The sequence below is a fragment of the Canis lupus genome, chromosome 1 (assembly GCF_048164855.1).
Source record: "Canis lupus baileyi chromosome 1, mCanLup2.hap1, whole genome shotgun sequence".
Taxonomy (NCBI): domain Eukaryota; kingdom Metazoa; phylum Chordata; class Mammalia; order Carnivora; family Canidae; genus Canis; species Canis lupus.
In genome coordinates, this window is record NC_132838.1 from 54,347,601 (window position 1) to 54,372,608 (window position 25,008).

A 25,008-nucleotide genomic window follows, 5' to 3' on the forward strand; every position below is an offset into this window, starting at 1 on the left:
CTTCAAGCAGAGTTGCCAAGATAAAGCCATGAGTATATGCATCATGGTATACAGATTACGTGAGGGTTAGCCTAGAACATTTCTACTATAGCAGAGAGAATCCCAACACTGACACACCCAAGCATGCACACAACGGGAGTCCTTCCCCGCTCTTAGCCAAGGGAGTCTGCTGTTCCGAGGGTCCCTGGAGACCAGGGAAGCTATTTCGGGAGTCTTAGGGTCGGCCCTCTGGGCCATGAGCTTGGTAATCTGAAGCACTCGCTCTAAACGACCACTCATTTCTCCCAAAGTCTTTGAACCTTTAAAATTATACAATGGAGTTAATAAATCACGTCACATGATTTAACATCTTAGGTCATCTCATCCTTTCTGCTAGGAAATGGCTGAAGCAGACCCACCACATCACACCAACGTGAACTTGGGGTCTTCTACGCAGACGAGGCCTGGAGCAAACACTGTGATGGAGCCTCTGCACCTCCTCCTCAACATGCAAAACATCTGTTGGCTTCCTCGCAAAATGAGAGCAAATGATAAACGTGAAAAATGATATTTTAAAAACTCTGTATTCAATTATTCACACCAAAGGATATCCATTAAAATTATGAACATCTCTACATATATTTCATGTATCATACATATATATATATACTTTGTGTGTATAGTTACATATCGACAAAAGATTTCTTGCTGCTCTAAGCATGTAAGTAAAACAAAGCGAGATTTTGCAGTGTAACACCCATATATGCATATATACTGGCGGTTTGAATTATGAATTTATTTACAACTTGCCTCGGTTATAATAAATGATTACTGTTCTATTATACAAACATAACGGTAAAGGTTTCTTTTAAATACAAAGACTGCAAATGAATACATGAAAAATTACACACATGTACAATATTTATAATTTATAAATGCAAAGTTAAGACCTCTTTAAATTATTGCACTTGTGCATTTTACAAAGATCTTTATATGTCATACATATAAAATAATTGTTTTAAGTTTGCTAACTCATCAACTATAATGAAGTCGGATACTGTTCACTTGGAATTCTTTCTCCTAAAAGAGAGCCCACTAAAACTTTGGATACAAATCCATCAACTCTACAGATTTTTCTGTGCAGCGCATTGTATTTTGGACAGCTTGTAACCCATCTTACACCTTAGCAGTTGGGGTCAGCGAGATCACTGCTGGCAAAAGCGTGGGACCTGACCTACGTGGGGATGTAGGATCTCTTTTGCTCATACGGACTTGAAAAGAAAGCCACCTTTTTTCTTTTCAGAAAGATTCAAGATGCTGCGTGTCTATAAATTTTGGTAACTTTCACAGTGTTTTGGGCAAGCACATGATTTCACATGGGTCACTTGGTTGGGTCTGGTGAATGAGGGGCACCTTCCACAGATAAATCTGATGTACTTTCAATGTGTGCATCAAATCCGTACGTAGGACACACGCCATCCAACAGATTATATGGGAAATAATATTCCTGTATGGCATCTACATAGGCTGGTGGAGATAGGGCATAGGACTGGGTATTATCCAAGTGGGTGAAGGAAAACCAAAGCTGCAACACCCATGGTCTGATGATATTTCCAGTGAGCTGGGACCAGATGATACACCTCGCAACCTCAATTTGCAGCAGGAATAAAGACTTGCCATTTACACTTCTGCAAATACAAAGTACCTCAAACTATCAGCTGACACCTGACACATGTAAACTCACTTCTCTACGTGACACATTGGACTCAGCTCTTAACTCGCGGGCTGGGTCCTTGGGCCACATGAACCCACACCCCAGCAGGGGCACACTCGGGTCTGCTCGTTCAGTTACCAAATCCTCACACGCCCTGTAGTGTGAGGTCCAACCATGCATGAGGCAAATGGCACTGCTGTCCACTGTGGGGTCCAGAGGCCAGAAACTTAGCAGTTGAGTGAAGACAGTAATGCTTCTTTGAATTTGAAATACTGTTTCTTGGGAAACATTAATGTCTTTCTCTTTATCCCACCCTTTTAATTTAGAACCAGAACACCACTGAAATTTTTATTTTTTTGCTATTTTTACCATCCCAGAAATCCATCTAATGCTTCAGACAACCAAAATATCCAGTACAAAAAAGGATGAAAACCAAAGAGTGTAAAGTATTGCATTGGGAATCACTAATTTAAACTTAAGATTAGGAGTTTAAAGAAATGGGCAGGAATGTGTATCAAGGTAGATACTTATGCAAAGGTAAAACAGAAGGGCCATGCGCTGCTGACAAGCAGGGGACAGGGTGAGGGGGGCAAGACCTGACAGCTCATTTACATTTTACAGAGATTTTAAAGTCAGGCAATAAAAGGGAATATATTAATGTGACTAAATGAATAAGTCTTTAAAGAATTAAACCCTAAATAAAATCAGCAAAAGCAAACACATGTCTGAAATAAAGGTTAGAAGTGATTTTCAAAATCTAAATCATGCATATGTACCTGAAACCCAATAAAATCACACCATAACTGTGTCACAGTTCTTGGAGATTTTGGCAAAAAGAGACTGCCTCTGCACAGTTCATTGGTTATAGTTAGTCATCAGGGTGTGTGTGAATGACATCAAATAAAGGATAGAAGTCTGATCAGGAGAGAATGGTCCTATCCATTCAGTTTGATCCAATTAATCCTGAATATATCCCTTTGTTTTTAATTACAGTTAAGCAAGAAAGGCAAAATAATAAATATGCAAATGAAGAAGTAAAATTGCAGTATTTAAAATAAAGGCACAGAGCAAGGCATGGTGAGTAATTTAGTCCTATTAAAGCTCAAACCTTGAGTTAAAAGACCAGAAACATGACATTCAAACTAAATCTACTAAAAAATCCAGGTAGCTGAGGATTTATCTACATGTATCACATACAAATGTATCTAGTGTGCCTAAACATACCAGGAAAGAAAAAGTCAGTGAGACTGTACAAAATAAAAAAAAAATCTAAAGCTATCTAGAAAGCATGCTAAGAAGAGGAAACCTACACTGAACAAATCCAGTTTCAAAGTAGTCCTGTTCTGATGCTGTGAGAACAAGTCATCTTACGCAGTACTGTAGCATCTGCACAGATGTTTTCCCTATGAGGGAAGAGTCCAGAATGAGGACGGGAATGCTAACTAATTCAGCATGGTCTCACTTTCAGCACCGCTTTCTGACGAGCCCTGGAGAGATAACGGAGGCTGGGAAGTGGATCTCAATCCTGCCCCAGGAAGAGAATTACTGCCGTTTTTGAGAATTACTTTCCATATCTGTTTTATTTTTTCTAATTAATTAAACCACTGTCAACTATTAATTAATAAGATGTCTGAAATTTTTAGAATTTTATTCCGTTGCCTAAGTTTGACATTTCATGATGGAGTAATTGCACCTGACAATAAAACTGTCCATTGTAAATTGGCACAACCAATTAAAACTTCCACGAATGGAACATTCTCCTTATACTCACGGCTGGCTACCAAATTTATTCTGAACAGGGAAATTTCGGTCCAATGTAAAAACCACCCTTAATGAGAAACTAGTCAAAACTTTGGGTAATAAAAGCCATCTGCCCTTTCAAGAAAAGATCTGGGAAAAAGATGAGCACAGAACTCAAAAAGTTTGTCTGCTAACTACATCTGCCCCAATATAAAAGTGCTCCTAACTGCATTTTTTCCAAAAGCAGATTATCGACTAAATGTCACTGCATCTCGGACCCATTTTAGGTAAATGCATGATTCCTAAGTAGATCTTAAGAATACTAACAGTTTACATTAGAATACAGTCCTTCCTTTGTTCAAACTTTGCTTTGATTCTGACAATATTTCAAGAGAAATCAACCAACCAGTCAATCCATGTACATTTCTTTGGAAAACTGTTCAAAGAAAATGTCAGTAATACAATACACCTGGCTCTATCAAAATAAAACAATTTTCTGTAATAACTTTAGAAAAGCAATCTTAAAAAGCAAAAGTAGCCATAAGATTTCCTCCCCATGTGACTGTTTTCCATATCAACAAGCAAAATCCATGCATTAAGATCCTTTTAATTAAACGATCTTCGATGGTATTTCCTGCCCACCACCTTGCGATTTAGTCGAGTCCCATTACATGACTACACTAACTTTGGTAGGTCCAGTTTCATAAATCTGAGTGCAGAAAAACATGCAACATTTTAGAATTTAATCCAATAAATGCACTAACATGGAAAAGGGCATTTTCTATCCAGCTCTTCATCAAATAATATACATTTTCCAACACAAAAAAAATCAGGTTTTGAAGAATGGGGCCAGTTTTTACTTTTTATAGATGTGTTTGCATCTCTATCCCTTATATGTATATACTTTCGTATTTGTGTGTGTGTGTGTGTGTGTGTGTGTATGTGTGTGTCTAGCCACCATGGTATTTCTCTCTTTAGATACTTCATTTTACTTCATATTGTATTAATTACAATAGCAAATGGAGGGCCATGTAGGGAAGATGGCAACTTCCAGAAGCCCATAGGGAAATTGAACACATAGTGTTAATTTTAAAATAAGAACAATGTTTATATATAGCTAACTCTGCTACAACTTAAATCATGTTGTAGGAACATCTGATTTCTTTTTGCAAAAACCATATGAATAACAATGTGTACAGTATTGAATATGTAAAAGAATTATTTTAAAAATTCATTTTATCAAAAGTACTATTTCAGTTTCCTGCCACGTGAATAGTAGGTAGATAAGCGGTTTGTTATGGATCTGCCTACCACTCCTTGAGCCTCTGATTCTCTAATTCCTTCAGGTCAGGACTAACCACAGCTCTGGGGGTGACCCTGCCTTTGTGCTAAAAATCTTGACAGCTGTAATATGAACCCGAAGTGACTGGCTTGTAATCCTTGTAGGAGGGGGTCTGGACTACTACTTTGGTGTATTTTTTTTCAAAACACACTGACATTGTTGAGTAATTTTAGTCCACCAAAAATTATACAGAAGACTCTACACACTACAGGTTTGCATGTAGATACTGGATACTTGAGCAGAGGAGGGAGCAAGAAATGTGCCCCGATGTGCTTGCACAGGGCTCCTCCACTCCCCCATTGTGGACGGAGAGCTCCTGAAATGTGACCACTGAGCACACAGCAGGGAATGAACCGGGGTTGGGCGCAGCAGATCAAAGTAAAAATTACACAAAACTTAAATTTTATGGTTTAATTTGACTTTGAGAGAAATGTATGGTATTTTAATTAAATAATTCATAGAATAAACCTCTCATTTTGAATGTGAGTCTAAATTCTTGCAATGACACCAAGTGAAAATATAAAGAAATTATTATTGACATTCACATTTGACATCCCGTAAGACCTATCTGTCAAGAAAAATTCATATGCCTTGCTTTTGTTTTGTTCTTTAGGCAAAGGGTTTAGAAAATTTGCCTACAATGAAGAAAAAAATAAAAAATATTCTTCGACATTTTTTGAATTGAGTTCTCAGATTTTTTATGTTTATCTGAATCTCCTCTCAAGAGGATAGAAAGTCTTACCTCACTTAGTGTTAAATCTATTTATCCAAGCCCTTTAGTATAAACTTAAAGAATACACTTGTCATCCACCTAACTTTTAATTCATGAGGCTCTGACACAAGAATCTATTTTCCATCACTGATTGCAGAAAGACACTTCTTACTCTGTCCCCTCAGTGACACCTGTCCTGAGGCTGTCAGCTACAATTCACGCTAATTACGAGTAGGTCACACACGAACATTCACAATAGTAACGTGTAAAAATTCCTATTTATAACCAACAACATCAAAGCAACATTGGTGTTAAAGCCAGAGTACAACATCATAATAGTACCATTTCAACCCCTCACTGGAAAGATACAACGGGAAAGGACCCCCTTCTGAATCATTCCTGTCCATTCCCAGTAAGGCCCAGCAATGTGAGAAAAGGCCAGTCCTCGAGTCACATGGAGTCCCCTGGACAGCTGACTTGTGGTCACGGGGTAGTCCTGGTTGATCACTGTCTCTGACGTGTGACAGATGAGACTGGTGGGGAGTCATCTGCTTACACGTTTCCTGGGTGTCACCTTCTTCTAGAGGCTTACATCCTCATTACCAGGTGTAGGTTCCCCCCACAAAAATAAAAGGAAGAAAAGTCAAAGAAGCAGGACGAGCATCTGCAGGTGGGACAGCTCATCGGGTGTCCATCAGTCATCGATCTTCACAGGCAGCTTCTCCGAGGGCCCATGGGCCCCTGGCGGTGATGAGATCCACACTGCGCTCTCCTCCCCTCGGATCACCTTCTCCCACTGGCTGAGGTTATTCCTGAGGATAAAAGATGTGGGGACAGGTGATGTTTCAAAAGGATTTCCAGATTCCATCTGAAGAATTAAGCACACCACCCTGAGGTGTAATCACATATGATGGCCACGGTGCCCTTCTGATGCCGACAATGACCAGCCTGCCAAGGCCGGGTGGCATCCCTGCACGTCTCCCTGACGTGGCTGGGCAGCTCGTTCCTGCAGCACAGCCTCCAGCCAGCAAGACTTAGGGGATACCTTGTCCCACGAACTCTGGGCCTACCATCTCAGAACCAGTGAGAAAGTCAGATCTGGAAAGGGGCACGAGCTGCAGGGGGTCCTAGCCAGGAGCTCCACGGTAAATGGAAAGGGAGGGAGGCCCGGGCAGCGAGAATGTTCTGCAACAGCACCGACAGCCAGGACTTCACACTCTGCAGTGGAGAGCGGGCTTGGCTCTGCCACATCATACCTGAAACTGGGGGCAGCCTTATTTTGAACACTGAGTCTTACATTAAAAAGTCACCATAAGTTTCATGTGGTACCAATGTTAGGAACTTCTTTGTGGCAGCAAAGCCATCTTTGTGTCTCAGGCAGGCCACCCGTGCCCCTGTCCATGGGTCTTTCTCCCTCCACACCTGCAATTCATCCACTGTAGGTGTCCCTATCTCCTTGAATGGTGTCGGCACCCCCTCACCCCACGGGGTGGCCCAGGCGCAGATCTGATCGACACCTCCCACCTTTCTGTCTTATATACAAAGCCCAAATCAGAAGGGAACCTTGCACTGACAAACACAGAATTCATACAAAGCACACACATGCAAAGACACCTCTGGACAAACGAAATCTCTGAAATATAACCTGAAAAATGTAGCACTTTCAGCTTTTGTATCTTCTCATCACGAACCCAAAAAGATTTTTTGATATTTTAGAAAAAAGATATACACTAATTTTGCCATGTTTCTGTGGACACCAACGATACATAAATTTTTAAAGTGTTAATAAGATTAAAATGGCATTGAAGAGATTCTGTGGTTCAGCCAAGTGCAATGAAGCAAGAATGCACCAATGCCGCTGAGACAGCTTTGAAAATACTGATCCCAATGGTTGATAATAATGACAGCAGGCATTCATTCTGCTGGTTCTAGATTAACATAAAATACAGATAATTTTTGGATAGGAAAAGACTTTTGATTGCTACTTAGAATTTTTTTTTTTATAACATGGATTTTGATTGATATTCCCTTTTCTCTTTTGTGGGGAACTGACTTTGCCAACCTCATTCCATCAGGAAGGAGTCTCAGCTCATACTCCGTATTGTCCCTATGGCTCAGCCCTTATGTAATAAAAGAATATTTTAATAAACTGTTGATCAAGGTCAGTGATGGCTCAACAAAATAAGCTGGGATGTTATATTTGCCTCCCCAAGAGCAGAGAAGAAACAGAAACCACCACTTATGTAGGAAAAAACAGGATCTTTTTTTTTTTTTTTAACTTCTTACTTGTTGGTTTTGTTTCTTTGTTTTCCTTAATATAATTAGTTCATGAAATGAGTTTCAACAGCAGAAAGTAGGAATGTATACTAATGCCTCTGGTTCTGTTTAAACCCGGAGTCTGTCCTCTGCTCTTCCGTGTGCCTACCCCAGCCCCCAAAGGTGCTCCATGGCTAAATAGTTAGAAAAATCAGTGCGACACCAACTCTCTTACAAAAAATCAACAGGAACGGCTGCTCTGGTCATTGTCCTCTGACTTCCTCAGAGGAATTTCTTTTCAAAGTAAAATGAAAATCTTAAAAAAAAAAAATCCCATGTTCTTAGGTGAGTTCATCCCTCATTAGCAATAAGGGAAGGATGCAGAAGAGTCCGAAGCAGAGACAATGACAGATGACTTACATCTCTTTGAGGAAGAAAATAAAACTCCCAGAGAAAGAAGATCACAGTCAAGCCTCCTCCTCCTCATCTACACAAGAAACTGCAGGATTCAGCGGAGCCTCTTTCTAACAAGTAGCCCTGAACACACATCACAGTCCTAGCTTTTAAAAACCGTATTGGGGCATGGATCCCTGAGTCCTAACAAAACCCAAACCCAATGCCTTCTTGCTCCTTTTTGGTGAATGAAGACTTTATGAATACTCTTAACATATATTTGTTACCTAGGCAAACACACGGCCTATAAAATTACCTTTATTGCAAACTGTAGATAAGACATAGCACACACATTGAAGGAGAGAAAAATTCTATATGGAGTCTTTCTTTTAAATCACAGCCCAGCTTGAGCTGTGGTACCTACCTGCATGCTTTGAGGAGAGGCTCTGTGGGCGGGAAGATCTGGGTGAGGGTGGTATAGCAGGGGATGGCCACAGCGTTGTAGAAGCCCAGCTGCCCCAGCAGAGCCACGCATAGGAAGACAAAAAAGTGCATGTTAGCCATTCTAGTAAGCACTCCATCTCTCAACTGAAGCTTCTATTTCTCAAGCTAACTATAAAATTAAATTTCCTAGTTTTGCTCCATGATATCTGGGCTCAATGAACACTGCTGCAGAGTGCATTTAAAAATGTCTTAAAATATGTCCTCAAAATCACACACATAAAAGGAAGTTAATCCAAAACCCAGTTCAATATTCAATGAGATTCCATTTATAGATCAATCAAGTTAAAATTCAAGTACAGCTCTTGTTGCTGATCAAAGTTTTCTACCATAGACGTTTCAAAGTTAAACCTGCTATTCTGCTACATGGGGGTTTCTTCTCCAACTTAATATTTGGGAATCAGTGCAGGGTGTTCTGTGGGGTTGCTACCCTTGGCTGTTGGTGCCCCATGTGGTCTCCCGAGGCTTTCTTCACCCACCTCCCTTTTTCTGACCTACAACAAATCTCACTGACTGTATCAAGGTTCTTGCATGTTACAGTTCTTTTAATAGGCCCTACTTCACAGTGTTTAATCTGTGATACTTCAAAAAAATATATTAAATGACACTTTATTAGGAATTTCAGGCCACAGTACAAATAAATGCTGCTGGCCCAGACTGGCCTACGGAAGGCCAGATACAAGATGTCAGCAGAGAATGCAGATGGTCTAGCTGCAGATAACTGCCCAGGTGGCTGACAATGTGCACAAGATATTACTGGCTCTTTGCATGAGGTGACCCCCAAATCAGGGCTTACCTTTTTCTCTAAAAAATTGAACTTCAGTGAGATGCACCAAAGGACACAGAAGAATGGAATCTACTGGGTCCCTTTCTGCTATTGTAAAGTCTGTCGTCACAGTAACATTACTAGAATAATGCCTTTGCACTACTATCTTTAACTTAGTAACTCACACAGAGGCTTTTCTTATTTTAGTGCTTTAGCAGATGTCATGGAGCAGAAGATCTCAAGAAAGAAATATTGGAAGGTAAAGCATTTTATTATTATGGCAAAGAATAATTTAATGGTAATCACAATTCAGAAGCAATACAGTTGGTACAATGCTAGTCGATCATAGAGATATTTTATTTAAAACTCTCTCATGCTATAAATGGATCTGTAATTTGGGCAAAAAACCAAACTATTCTCTTAAATAAAATGGCGCTAGAACACAGCCCATTCTTGGATAGCACTTTCAGCTATCCAATGCATTCTGTTGGGATGACAGCTTAACTATCAAGAAAGAACTTTGTTGGATCTATTTATCTGAGGCCACATGGCAAGGTAAGTTTCAAAGGAAATAGCAAATCAAATATAGTGTTGAAAGAAAGAGTAACTAAAGAAAACAGAGGTGAATGTTGATATAATCACACAGTGGGACAGGACCTTTACAATATGACTTGAAAAGCAGACACCAGACAGAGAAGGCGGATCTCTGTGAGAACATATATGGGAAAGTTTCATAAACAATAATAAAAAAAAACTAAACTGCAAAATACACACACGAACAGGTATATCAGGTCAGGCGTGTTGGTGCATGTTCAACAGAGAAGGAACTGTGAGCACCGGATCAGACACAGCAGCTAAGGACACGAGCATACTGTGTACTGAGGACCAGGAGGATGAGAAGACCACATAGTCTTTATCTCTGCTGACATCTTTGAAAAACTGTGGACTGGCCTCAACTTTGGTATTAATGGTGAATAGACTGACTTTAAATAAAGTAGGAAAGTAGGAACACTTGAAAACTTATTCAAAAACTACCATCCTGTGAGTTTTCTGAAATGTTTTCTTTTCTTTTTTTTTTTTTTTTTTAAAGATTTTATTTATTTATTCATGAGATACACAGAGAGAGGGAGAGAGAGGCAGAGACACAGGCAGAGGAAGAAGCAGGCCCCATGCAGGGAGCCCAATGTGGGACTTGATCCCGGGACTCCAGGATCATGCCCTGGGCTGAAGGCAGGCACTAAACCGCTGAGCCACCCAGGGATCCCCCTGAAATGTTTTCTAAACAAAATTCTATATTATAATTATTTGTCTATAGCTAACTTCCCTATTATGGCATTAGAAGATTGGTAGTTTAAAAAGACAATAATCTGAGAAATAGATTGTGCCACATGTGCACAATGCAGAACTGACAAGGCCTAAGAGCTGTCAAAACATCAAAAAAGTGACATAAATTATGTGGTAAAACCTGAAAAAAAAAAAACAATAATTAATGTCAACTGATGGTAACACAACATTCAAAATGTACTAAAACACTCTGTATTATTTGTTAGGAAAAGTGGGCCTGATCAAAATCTATAATGTTACTCTCCAAAAAGCACCTTTGCACATTCACTGACAAAAGATTTTCTGCTTGTTAAAAATATTAACAATTCGGGCAGCCTGGGTGGCTCAGGGGTTTAGTGCCGCCTTTGGCCCAGGGCGTGATCCTGGAGTCCCGGGATCGAGTCCCACATCGGGCTCCCTGCATGGAGCCTGTTTCTCTCTCTGCCTCTCTCTGTGTGTGTGTCTCTCATTAATTAATAAATAAATAAAATCTTTAAAAAAATATTAACAATTCAAACTCATCCATACCTCCATTTCAAGCCATCCATTACCACGATTCCATCTGTGGAAAGAACTGACGGCAAAGGTAGTTGTGGCTTCTTCAAACTCAACTACAATTTCCTAATCCTGGGTTCTCCAACACAGCGTATGTATGATTTTATGACCGCCTTACATGGTCTGACTTTATAAGAGAATTCATACCTGGCCTTGTGGGACTTCGTCCTTCTTGTCTCTGTCCATCATGGGGATAGGCTGAATTCCCAACTTCTTCATTTCATCACCCTAAGATAAACAAGTGAAAATCAAGCTTTCTCAATGTATAAAGAGTTACGAAATCTTGGCATTAATGAGTTGCTCCCTTTATTCGATACTTGTCTTCACAATGGATGTTTCTGGCTATTGACACGAACAGATATCAAAACAATAAAAACCTAACATATTATTGTTTGGCTTTTATCCTGAGGTTCTTCTCAACTGAATTGCGCACTGATCTGAAATGCATTCATCTCTCCTGGTTTCATGGTGCAGAAGTTAGTAAAAGTTATAACGAGAGGAGACACAGATAATAGTGAGGAGGAATGACAAGAACAAGGTATGGGATAACCTTAAGGCCTCTTTCTCACTTATTTTTCAAAGGAATTTTCACGCATGCTGAACTGGATGAAGCAAGGGCTTAGAGGGAAATACTGTATGTCAAGAATAAACTATAGCGTGCTAGACGTGCTAGTAAAGATACAGTATAATTGGCTACACATCATCCTAAGGGTTGTAGTCACAGATGCTTATTAAAGATTTTCTATTTTGCAGGCTCTGGGATAAGTAACGTAAATATTGTTTCATTCAATCTTCATGAAATACTGTAAGTTACATATTCTTATCCCTGGTTTATAGATTTTAAAAATTATCTTCCTCTTTTTAGTTAAAAATCTTCTTTCTTAACATACCCCAACATTTTCCTTACTACCTCACTTTTCCCTCATGTTTCTTAATTACTCAACTATTTTAATTATTTCACAATCATGCTTATTTTCAGGAATCAGAAGGTAGGGTCAAAAAACAAATTATTAAAGCCCTCACTGAGGATGTTACTGTATAGGACAAAGGTACCGAGTATAGCTTTGCTCTAGTATTATTACTTTAAATATTAACTCAGTGGTTCTCAACCTTTTTCCTTTCCTGTTCTAAGTGAGTGACACTAACTGGGCCCCTTGCTCAAAGATATTATAGTCCAGTCAGTAAAAAGGTTGTGAATAAACAATGACTGGCCAATGTAGAGTACTCGCAAACAAGGATTGGTGCTACACAGGAGAACCCAGGAGGACTGTGGGGTGTGTGTTCCAGGGGCAAGTGGCCCAGAGGTCTGCAGAAGGCAGGGGGAGAGCGGAGCTGACCTGGATGGCCACCCATGGGAGGGACTCGACTCAGGGGATCCAAGGGGCTGAGACGTGGGATGGCAGAGAGAGGCAGCGGGCTCATGTGGGCTCAAGTTCATGATTTCTGTCCTCATCCCAATAGCATGGAGAGCCAGACTGGGAAGAGTGCTCACTCAGTCAGAATCAGCCTTCCCTAGCCTGCATGTGAGACTAAGGAACAGAGAGGAGTCAGCAAGCTGGCCAGAGGTTTGATCCCCGGTGCTCCAGCAGGACTTCCATCCCCAGCCCCAGGACATCAAAGCCCACACTCTATGTGGCTACTCATCTAACTGTGCAGGAAGAGGCAGCCAGCCCGGTCAGACGGCACCAGGGATTCAGGCACCAGGAGGCCGAGTCCTGTGGAGAGGAGAGATGGGGAGAGGCGGGACCTAGTGCACAACTGGGAGGTTGCTGCCAAGACACAGTGACAACCTCTGCTTCCTCCCCAGGACCTCATATTCCTGGAAGATGGCACCCTAGGCAACTTTGGGAGCTTAATCTTTGTGGACAGTTTAATCAGTGCAGAATAGAGAGGGGAGAAAATCTACCTAACTTATCTGTCACGTTTTGATTCATATTTTAGAATACAAATATAGGTATTAAAGTATGAATTATATCAGTTAAATAAAATTATTTGCAAAACAATAGGGTAGCTTCAGACCAGTTTCTTCATGTGATATTTACAGAATGTACTGGAAGTTACCATTTTTAAATATGTCTGCAAATTAAGTTGACTGATAGTGAAGTCAGAGATTACAGGTCAGACACATACACCTAAAGCAACCTTCCTAATGGAGTCTGACAGTAATGAGGTTCTGAGATGCACACTACAAAACAGGAAAAAAGCACGCAGGAGTATGCCTGCACAACATGTTAGGCGTTCTGGAGAAGTCACACCGTGAGTATAACCAACTCCAGGCCTCTGGTCCTCATCCAATGAAAATTTTTGGCTTTGCCATCATGAAAAAATTTAACGTTATAAATCATTTCTACTACACTATCAACTGAATGACTGACTGGTTTTTACCTCTTACATCCCTTCTTTTATATGGGTGAGGTTGAATGGTTCAAATCAGCAATGACCAAACTCTTTGCCCTCCGAATGTCCTTTTAACGTCCTCGAGCCAAATGAGGTACGCAAACATTTTATTTCATTTGAATATGTAGAAGGGCCCAGGTATTTGTGGGTTCACTTGAACAAGAGAGGACTCTATTTGATGGACAATTCAGAAAGCAAATTGAGAAATAAAACATACGTTTCTGATAATGCAGATAATCCAGTCAAGAAAAGGTATTAGTGAAAGTAAGTTCCATGGTTGCTTCGCATGTCAGAGCGTCATGAGTTAAAAGCCCATATACTCTGTAGAACTTATAATGTGGGATCCCTGGGTGGCGCAGCGGTTTAGTGCCCGCCTTTGGCCCAGGGCGCGATCCTGGAGACCTGGGATCGAATCCCACGTTGGGCTCCTGGTGCATGGAGCCTGCTTCTCCCTCTGCCTGTGTCTCTGCCTGTCTCTCTCTCTCTGATGTGACTATCATAAATAAATAAAAATTAAAAAAAAAAGAACTTATAATGTGCAGGTGAATTGACTATCTAGAATATTTCCAGAATCCTGTCTGTCTATGGTAATCATGTCCCAAATTTCCAAGTGTAGGCATACACAGTCTGTGACCCTGATGGACCTGCAATACTGTGGGCTGTAGGTCTGTATAAATGTCCTTACATCCATGTGTAAATGCTAATTTCTCTACTGCATGTGACTGCTAATAGTTTTTTGAAGTAACAAGCAACCTGAGCTATTAAGACATTGTTACCAATTTACCCATATATTTACTTGCTCATCAGAATTTTTCTCATTTTTAAGATTCACATAAAAATAAAAAACATACCTCAGCCCAGAATTCTGCATATATGTCATTTGCTGTCAATTGTGTCACCGGCCATAGTTTTGTTACAGAACAAAGATCACAGGCAGTCATCATCAAACCAATGACACGATCTCTAGAACACAGTAAAATAAACCTGGTTAGTGTGGCATTTGCTCTCTTATAATAAAGGCTACAAAGACTTCTGGATTTTCAGAAATAAGTCTCCAAGTAGGCATTCCTTGACAACCGGGAAGGGAGTATAGAAGGTATAACCCGCAATCAGAGATGTAAGTGGAATTAAAGATTAGTGTTGCTTAAGTTGGAGGGACCTTGTGTCACCTCTGTTCACCGTGTGCCCCTGCTGCCTTGGTATCACTGCGGCAATCAAACACCATGTAGACATGCTCTGTGCCACCTAAGTCCTCTGGTGCGCTTCCACAGCTGTGGATTGGATTTTCACTTTCAGGGAATTCTGGAAATGTACAGGGTGAAGAAATCTTGAAGAAGAAAATCTATCCCAATCCTTTTGTTCATATAAGAAAACCATGAGATGCAGAGCAATGAAGTGACCTCCCTAGAGCCCACAGCTAAAGACGAGGCCAGAGCAGACTCCGGTCCTCAGCACACTCTCTGCCCTCCAAGCGTGGAGAACGGGTGTGACGGGAGCTCCCTCCAAACACTTTGCAAACTCTAACCTCCAAATGCAATGAGTTCTCCTTTCCAGGTGCTTTGCATTCACATTTTGACTTCTTTTCTCTAAACATGGTTTGGTTTAATCTCTCCTCTTGAAGAACAAGAAATAACTGCTTGAAGACTTCAAACGGACATACCCCGACAACTTTAATGGATTTGGTCTAGTGACAAGTGGTTGTCCTAAACAAAATCTATGCTTAATGGTAGCACTAACTGCTAATTAGTAAGGAATTTTAACTGAGTTTAACTTTTAGGAAGCAAATGACATAATTTAAAAGGCAAATTATCAAGAAAGACACACAACTGCCACAAGTGAGATGTCACCGTTCCTAGCTAATATGAGCATTCTAAGGAGTTTCAGGAATCTGATACTGCCAAAGGCTGCCTTACTTCTTGTAGTTGCACAGTGGTCACCATCAGTGGCTACAGTGCCCCACCCTGGATCCTGAGCCTGTCCTGACCATGGCAGATGACATATTATAAGAACACCTATCCAAACTTTGACAGGGTTTCTGATTTAGTGGCACTCCCGCCACGCCCGCACGGAGATGCCCGGATATCTGGGAGACCCTGCGTGGTCTGTTGCCTGTGTCATGGACGCTGATCACTTGCAAGGCTCCTTTATTTCCCATCAGCCCACTTCCTTTAGGCCATTTGCCTAATAAACGATCTCTTCTACTACCTTACTTTTCTTAAGAACACGTCTCTATCAGGGCAGAGGAAATAACTAAAAATGTTGATGAGACGTCTGTGTACCCATTCTGTGACCCCCAACAGATGCCGTGTGAAGGTTCAAACCTTTTAACACGATCAGGATATTCTGTATTTTCCTGATGAGGGAGTTTCCTAAGCACTTGGTGGTTTAAAGGAAGAATATTTCTGGATTTGGGCTTCTAAAAGAACAACTTTATTATCTGTTTATTCAACAGGTAAATTCATTAAACAGAAATGGAACATAAAATAAAACTGACTCTATTTCATAAGATTGAAATAATCCAATCTCATTTAAACTATACACACATACATATCCCAACATTTACTTCTGTTGGCTGAACATTCTAATATGCTTTACCTCAAAAAAGATTTCTTATCTTGTAAATCCATGAAATAAGAAATGTTAATAGAACTGGGCACTGCAAGATGCAAGGAACCAATTCTCTCCCCGTATGAGACTTCCCAGGTAAGGTGGTTCCTCTCAGGGTTGAAAAGATTATGACCCAGTTGTCATTCAGATTTCACTGTCAAAATTACTTAGACAAAACAATTCAATAGTAATTATTTACTGGTAACCAAAAAAGAAAAATAAGATGAGGTTTTTATTAAATACCTTTAATAAATTACTTATTTTTTACTTTCAGGGATAAATTAGTTAGATGGTTATGGTTGTCTGGAAATATGTAAATTGGAATCATTTCATTTCTTTCCATGGATGTAATATAGGCCTAACTGGGATAGATGCTTAATTCATCATGTATTCTAATAACCAACCATGAAAGGGATGGAGGGTAGGCTAACTATACTCTAGGTACAATCCTGTATAACTGTATAACCTATTCTGTAAAAATAACAGAGTCCAACACAATGCCTATGTTATAGATGATTCTTTGGTAATTAATTTCTGGGGGTTTGGCTACATTCACTTATTCCAAAAATTTCTGAAATGCCTCTATGTCTCAGGAACAGTTATAGTAATGAATCAAGTAGCCCTGTGCTTACAGAACTAACATTCTAATAGGGACAAGCAGAAAATAAGGTTAAAAATTTTCATTGAAAAAGTTGGTAAAAATCATTATGAAAGAGGCAAAATAATGAAGATCTGTGAGAAAGTCCCAGTAGAGATGAGTAGGTGTGAAAGTCCTGACGTGTCAGTAATGAGCATGGTGTGTCTGAGGACTAACAAGCAAGCCATCAGACAGTGGAGACTGTGAGCAGAGGAGCAACATGCTCCATGCTTTAGAGAGATCTGGGTGGAGAATGACTTGTACAACTGTAGGGGCATCGGGGGAAGGGGAGAGATTCCGTAGGAGACCACAGTGGTCCAGGGAAAGGAGGGCTCTGGATGTTGGGTAGAGCCAAGGTGAAGCACATTAACATCTCCAAGAGTTATGGTGACAAAGCTCCCACCCCTTCTCTCCCTTCTCCTTTCCCTCATGCATAATCTCAGACCAGGCAGGGAAACCAAACACAGAGGATCTATCAGGATGTGCAGACATTGATATCTGAAAGTGAGCATCTCTCACCAGGGTGTACATTTATCTTCTCAGAGCCACCCTATCTTAAAATTCTCCTCCCACAATAGAAGATCACAGAATCACAAAACCTTACAAAAGGAGAGGAAACCACACAATCTGCAGGATTTCAGGTGGGTTACTCTTCCATTATGCCTCCCACCCCCTGCCTACTCTCCACTGTCTATAGAAGTTGATCAGCCATAAAGACGATGTCCAAGTGGAAAAAAAAAGTAGAAACACACGGCTGGAGCAGATGAGACATAAGTAACTTTATAAAAGATTTCAGGTAGAGATATGAAGATATATAGTGAGTTCTCAGATGATTATTATCACAATTCCTCACTTGTGTCAATATCTAGAATTCAAAAAGAATGAATGACTGGCTCAGTTTCCACAGTGAACTCAAAACTAAAGACTCAGGACCTCCAATTCTCTACCCTCACTGTTGACTAGGCTCTGACCTCATTCTGGCCTCCTGAATAATGTGGCCCAGTTTTTAAACACAGTGACATTACCTACTCGAACACAAGCTGATAATCTTCAGCCAGGATCCCAACGTCAAACATTCACAAAGGCAGGGGCAGGCTGAAGGGAGGCCGAAGATGGGGAGCACAGGCTGTATCCCTCCCCAGAAGCTCTGCGTAGCCAGGGACCCACAGGGACAAAGCCAGGGAGGCAAACACACCAACTCTTCTCTCCTCCCGCCCTTTCATCTCTTGTCAGTGCCACCAGTCTCTGAATCTAGACAGAAGCCGGAGGGGGAGCAAGGGAGCTGGGTGAACTAGTCTCTAGAGGTCCAAGTGGAAAACGTGGTCAGTGAATCTGAAGGCCAAACTAAGGCCACCCAGATGACAGGAGTACCCCAGAGGAGAGAGCTAGAAAGCTGTCGTTCACAGTGGAAAACACGTTTGAAACGCAAACCACTTAAATATAAAATTATACCTCTTTAGTCATGTATCAACATGGCACAGAAATAGAAAAATGGGTTTAAGGTCAAAATTTCTACTAATCTAAGAAAATCAATTCCATTAGTGTTTGGGGACCCCAGGTTAAAGTGTCTGGATAGTCCAGCACAAAACTGTCATAGAAAATAGAAAAAAAGAAAAAGGAAAATAAATACATGCCTGCATATCTTAGAATGTTCATACACAAAGAGCTAATCAATGACCAGGTTATTACAACTATGGCAGAGGTTGGGTAAACTGGGGTCCAGTGGGTAAATAAAGAATAAGCCTTTGGGGGATGTATTAGTGGACGTTTTGCTAAGAAACTACTATAGTCTTATTTTAACTCTTCTGTTTCATTTTAAAATCAGATCATACATAATATTTGAAAAGGGACTAGGTTAAATCATTTTCCCCTTAAATGACCATTTTAATGATTTTTTTCCTGTTTTAAGCTCATCTTCAAGGAATTTTAAATCACTGTATTATAGTTCTCTGATAAGACAGCCCATTGTGGCTATTTTTTAAACATTAAACCAGAATCAGGATATTATGGATTCTCTGAAAATATTTGAATAGCTGCAGAGCCAAAGCCATAGAAGAGATGCTAGACTCCTGCTGTTTCCAATGACACAAATAATACAAATAACTCTTTGAAAGAGGCATAAGCATAGTGCACTAATGATCTCACTAAAGTAAACTTTAAACTCAAGCTCTCAATTCTTCATTTTATAGAATCCTATGTTGCTTCTTCACAAAATAGCATGGAGAGAAAAATGAGTACATGTCAATGGAGAATCACTCGAGCAAATGTGTGTCACGGACTTGCTGCTATTAAAAATCATCCTAATTCAAAATTTATTTGCATAACAAAGTCATGCATTGTCTTAGTTCTAGAATTGAGAGCCCTTACACAGCAACATGGGCTACTGTGTGTAACTTTGAATCAAGTTAGAACATTAGCAATTTCATGTTAGAACTTAGTTCCCTACATTTCAAGCTCTTCAGATGAAACATAAAGCATACCTATCAGAATGAGGCCCTCATGCATTTACTACCGCAGGTAGACAGAGATTCTTAATTTAAATAAAGGATGCACTTCTCTATACTTTAGGTGATTTCACTCTTGGCCAAAGTCCATCATTGACTTCCTCAGATGAATGTCATCTTTTCATGCTTTAGTATTATAATTCTAGGTGTAAAGAGAGAAGCCACTGTCTGTTGTTTACCAACTATCTAGTGGAGTCGTTATAATCGATATCTATAAAAACTATCACCTAATATTATCATATTTTTAAGTACAGACATTTCAGCAATATCAGATAAATTGACATATGAAAAGTATGAAAGAGATCAAGAATTCATAATAAAAAAACTCATAATTTAAAAAGATACTGATAAGCAAAGGTAAACAGTAAAATAGCAGAAACAGTAACATTTACTTAAAAATATATTACTAGCTTATAGACTACCCACTAACTAATAGAGAAAAAAATAGCTTTGGAGAAGCATCCTTTTTAACAGTTTGCAGAGTGCCTGGCTACTATGAATATGGGCTAGCTGGCAAGGTAGACACCTGCCCCTCGGAAAACAATTCTAACGTGCAGCAGAATCAAGGAAGGGAGCAGTTGCTCATGTTTTTTTGAACAGGAATTACTCAAGCAAGAAAATTGGGAATGAGATATAAAAACTAGCAACATTTGGAGTTGATACCTATACCTTCTGTAGAGTGCCCAACTGAGCTATTTCCAGCATCGAAGTGAAATACATCTGCAACCTGCAGGCTCTGCTGGAGAAACAGCTGTCCAGATCCAGGTGATGCTGTCTAGGGAGTGTCAGGAGCAAACCCGCATTAATGACAAGGACGGCTGGTAGAATACACATCTAGTCACAGGGAAATGATGTCTGTGTTAACTCGAGCATAATAAGAGGCTCTACAAGATGGAGAGATGAAGGGCTTGCAACAACAGCCATGAGATCAGCTCTGAACCTTCAGAGAAGCCACTGTGGTTGCATACTACACCTGCCATCTTGAAGAATGGCCCCAATTGTGCAATTCTTTATGTACATTGAGACAGAATCCTTATAAGGAGACCCATGGAAGGCCACCAAACCCACGTCAAATGTGGGAATATTTCAAACGTTACTAATTCTAAACGGGGTGAAAAGCCTACTCATCACTATGCATATTCTGTGGGCTGCTTCTATGAGCTCACCAACTCCTAATCCCCCTAGAAAGGAGATTTGATCTCATCTGGTGAATTAAAGACCATTCTATTTACTTTTTAAATGATTTCATCTAAAAACTGATAGAATCACAAAATCCATCTTGTTTAAGGACAAAACACTTGAAGCAAAAATAGTTCATATTTTACCACATGATCGTATTTCTGGATTGTATATTTTTGTTTCTCATACTTTAATTTAGGTGAAATATATATAGAATGAAATGCATACATTTGATGGATAAAGTTCAAGGAGTATGACAATGTTACAGTCCCAAAACACCACATCGATGAAGACAAGGAACATCTCCAGCACCCAGAAACCCCTTCTGTCCTTCTCCCAACTAGTGGTCTTTCCCTGACCCCACAAATGCCAGTCTGATTTCTACCATAATCCCTAACACCGTTAATTCATTTGGCCTACAGTAGCGCTTCATAAAAATGTTTTCTTATAGAATATATAAATTATTTTACTCAACAAAATGCGTGTGATTCATCCATGTTGTTCACGAGTCAGCAGTTCCTAATTTTTAAAACTGCTGAATAGAACAGAATTCCATTGTGGAAATGCCAGAAACTGTCTATCCATGCACCTGTTATTGGACATTTGAGGTGCTTCCAGTTTAGATGTATTATGAATAAGACTGTGGGAAACATTTGTGTCTGAGTTTTTGTGTGAACAATATGCTTTTATTTCTCTTGAGGAACCTAAGAATGGAGTCACAAAGTAAGCATATATTTAGCTTTATAAAAAACTTCCAAATTCTACCTAAAGCAGTTGTATATAGTTTATCCTCCCACCAGAGTATGTTAATATTTTAGTAGCTCCACATCCTTGCCAACACCTAGGTATTGTTGGTCTTTTTAATTTTGGCCATTCTAGTGGAACATGTAGTGGTATATCATTGTTTTATTTTGGTTTTCTTTACATCTAAATGTATTGAGCAAAATTTCACATTCTTATTGGCTTTAGGATCTGAAAAAAATCTTTCACTCTAGGGCAACCACTAAAAAAAAAAAAGTTAAAAAAAAGTATGATATGGTAAGAAAGGAGAGAAAATGGAATCATATAAAATCATCAAATAAGCCACAAAAGGTGGAAAAAGAGTAAAAGGCAAAATAGGAACAAAGAATAACTGTGAAGAGGAGAAAAGAGTAGTGAATATGGTATATATTGTGCAACTATAACAATAATCACTTCAAATGTCAGTGGTCTAAATACACCAATTAAAAAAGGTCATCCGAGTGGACCAAACAACAAGACTCAACTCAACTATATGTTGTCTACAAGAAACTCAGTTTAAATATAAAGACACACAGAGATTAAAAGTCAATGAGTGGAGAAAGATACCAGGCTAACACTGTTCACAAGAAAATGGGAACAGCTATATTAATTTCAGACAGAAGAGACTTCAAAGCTAAAGTTATCAGCAATAAAAAGGACCATTTCATAATAATAAAGGGATCAGTTTTCCAAGAAGATGTAACAATTCTCAACTTATATAAGCCTAACAACAGAACATTAAAGTATGTGAGGCAAAAGCAGACAGAACTGCCAAAGAGAAATAGATAAATCCATTATTATAGCTGGAGATTTCAACACCCTTCTATCAGAAATGGCAGATCCAGACAGCAGAAAATCAGTGAGGACATGTTTAAATTCAATAAGTCCATCAAACTATTGTATATAGTTGACATCTGTAGACTATTTTATCTAACAACTGTAGAAAACACACTCTTTTCAAGCTCACATGTAACATTCAACAAGACAGACCATGTTCTAGGCCACAAAATATACCATAACAAACTTAAAAGAATGGAAATTATATACTACACGCTTTTAGATAACAATGGAATTAACTAGATAGCAATAACAGAAAAATAGCCAGAGAATCCCCCAAATACCTGGAGATTAAACAAAAGCACTTCCAAATAACACAAGTCATAGAAGAAATCAAGAAAAAATTAAAAGTATTTATGGCTAAATGAAAATGAAAACACAATACAACTTGTGGATGCCGGGAAAGATGTGTTTAGAGGGAAATTAATAACATTAAACGTACACAATAGCAAAGAATAAAGATATAAAATTAAAAAACCAAGCTTTGGGGATCCCTGGATGGCTCAGCGGTTTGGCACCTGCCTTTGGCCCAGGGTGCGATCCTGAAGTCCTGGGATCGAGTCCCACATCGGGCTCCCGGCATGGAGCCTGCTTCTCCCTCTGCCTGTGTCTCTGCCTCTCTCTCTCTCTCCTCTCTCTCTATCTCTATCATGAATAAATAAAATCTTAAAAAAAAAAAACCCAAGCTTCTATTTCAGGCAACTATAAAAAGAAGAACAAATTAAATCCAAATGAAGCAGGAGAAAAAAAATAATATGAATTATTATTTCTGGGGCAGACATCAATGTACCTGAAAATAGAAAATTGATAGAAAAAAATCAACCAAATCAGAAGCTGGTTCTCTGAAAAGATCAATACAAACAATAAGCTAGGGCAGCCCAGGTGGCTCAGTGGTTTAGCGCTGCCTTCGGCCCAGGGCATGACCCTAGAGACCCGGGATCAAGTCCCACATCAGGCTCCCTGCATGGAGCCTGCTTTTCCCTCTGCCTGTGTCTCTGCCTAACTTTCTCTCTGTATCTCCCATGAATAAATAAATCTTTAAAAACACACACACACAAAAACCAAAAAACAATAAGCTTCTCTAGCTAGTCTAAACCAAGGGAAAAAGAGGATACAAATTACTAGCATCAGATATGAGAGAGAAGGTCACAACAGATCCCAACGACATTAAAGGGATAATGAAGGAATACTCTCAGCAACCTTAAACCCACAGGTTTGATAACCTGGATGAAATGGATCAATTTCTTGAATGATACAACCTGCCAAAACAAACAAAAAGAAATAGATAATTCAAATAGGCTTATATCTATTAAAGAAATTGAATCAACAATAGTCTTCCAAAACAGAAAGTACCAGGCCCAGATGGGTTCAGGGGGTGAATCCTACCAAATATTTAAGATAGAAATTATACCAATTCTCTATAATCTCTTTTAGAGGACAGAAGTAGAGGAAACAGTTCCTAACTCATTCCATGAGCCCACCATTACCCTGATACCAAAACTGCACAAAGACATTAACAAGAAAACTGTAGCCTAATATCTCTCATAGCATAAATGCAAAAATCCTCAACAAAATATTAGCAAATCTAATATAATGCTGTATAAAAAGAATTATACAACATGTCCAATTATGATTTATCCCAGGTACCCCGGTATGTAAGTCAGGTTCAGTACTCAAAAGTCAATTAGTGTAACCCATCATATATCAACATAGCAAAAAGAAAAATCACATTATCCTGTCAGTAGATGCAGTAAAAGCATCTGACAAACTCCAACAGTCACACATGACAAAAGCTTTCAGTGAACTAGGCATGGGGGAACTTTGTCAACTTGATAAATATCTACAAAAATCCTATAGCTAACATTATACTTCGTGGTGGGAAACTCAAAGCTTTCCCATTAAGATCAGGAACAAGGCAAGAGTGTTCTCTTTCACCACTCCTTTTCAATACTGTACTGGAAGTCCTTGCTAATGCGATAAGACAAAAAAAAAAAAAAAGGAAAGAAAGAAAGAAATGCTGTACTGATTAGAAAAGAAGAAATAAAACTGTTCACACATGGCTGTCATAGAAAATTTGAAAGAATCAATAAAAATGCTTCTGGAACTAATAAATAAATAATTACAGCAAGGTCACAGGATACAAAGTTAACATACCAAAGGCAGTCATTTTCTATATACCAGCAACAAAGGAGTGCAATCTGAAATTAAAAACAATTGCTATTTACTTGGGAGAGGCAAAACACAATATTGAAGGAGAATGAAGTTGGAGGATGGACACTACCTGACTTCAAGATTTACTATAAAGCTATAGTAATCAAGACAGTGAGGTGGAAAAAGAATGGACAAACACATCAATGGAACAGAACAGAGCACCCCAAATAGACCCACATAAATACAGGGGTGAATCACCTGTGACAGAGGCAAAAGCAATACAATGGAACAAAGATCATCTTTTCAACAAAGGGTGCTGGAACAACAGGACATCCCCATGCAAAAAAAAAAAAAAAAAAAAAAAGAATCTATACACACAGACCTTTAACGCTTCACTAAAAATTGACTCAGAATGGATCACAGACCTAAATGTAAAATACAAACTTATAATACTCCTGCGCAGGGATACCAGAGGAGAGTCTGTCACTGTCTTGAAGCTCTCCTCTGCTGCTGGCATTACACTTTGTAAACACTCGGTACTTAGTAAAGGTTAGCATACAGATGGAAAGGCTGATGTTAACCACTGGGCCTGAAAGCACTGAACACCTGGCCCCGGAGCACTGAGGGTGACGACG

At 39.4% G+C, this 25,008-nt stretch overlaps 1 protein-coding gene across 3 annotated transcripts in view; it reads right to left on the bottom strand.

Annotated features, from left to right (window-relative positions):
- Nucleotides 1-544: 544 nt before the first annotated feature.
- PDE10A (phosphodiesterase 10A) overlaps nt 545-25,008 on the bottom strand; it is a 590,195-nt gene continuing 565,731 nt past the window's right edge. For all 3 annotated transcript variants that reach the window (XM_072830420.1, XM_072830410.1, XM_072830401.1), the window contains 4 exons: nt 14,530-14,641; nt 11,429-11,509; nt 8,561-8,649; nt 545-6,299 (listed from right to left, as the gene is read on the bottom strand). In XM_072830420.1, the coding sequence (XP_072686521.1) occupies nt 6,182-6,299; nt 8,561-8,649; nt 11,429-11,509; nt 14,530-14,641 (400 nt within the window). In that variant the 3' untranslated portion in view covers nt 545-6,181. The remainder of the gene's footprint in view (nt 6,300-8,560; nt 8,650-11,428; nt 11,510-14,529; nt 14,642-25,008) is intronic.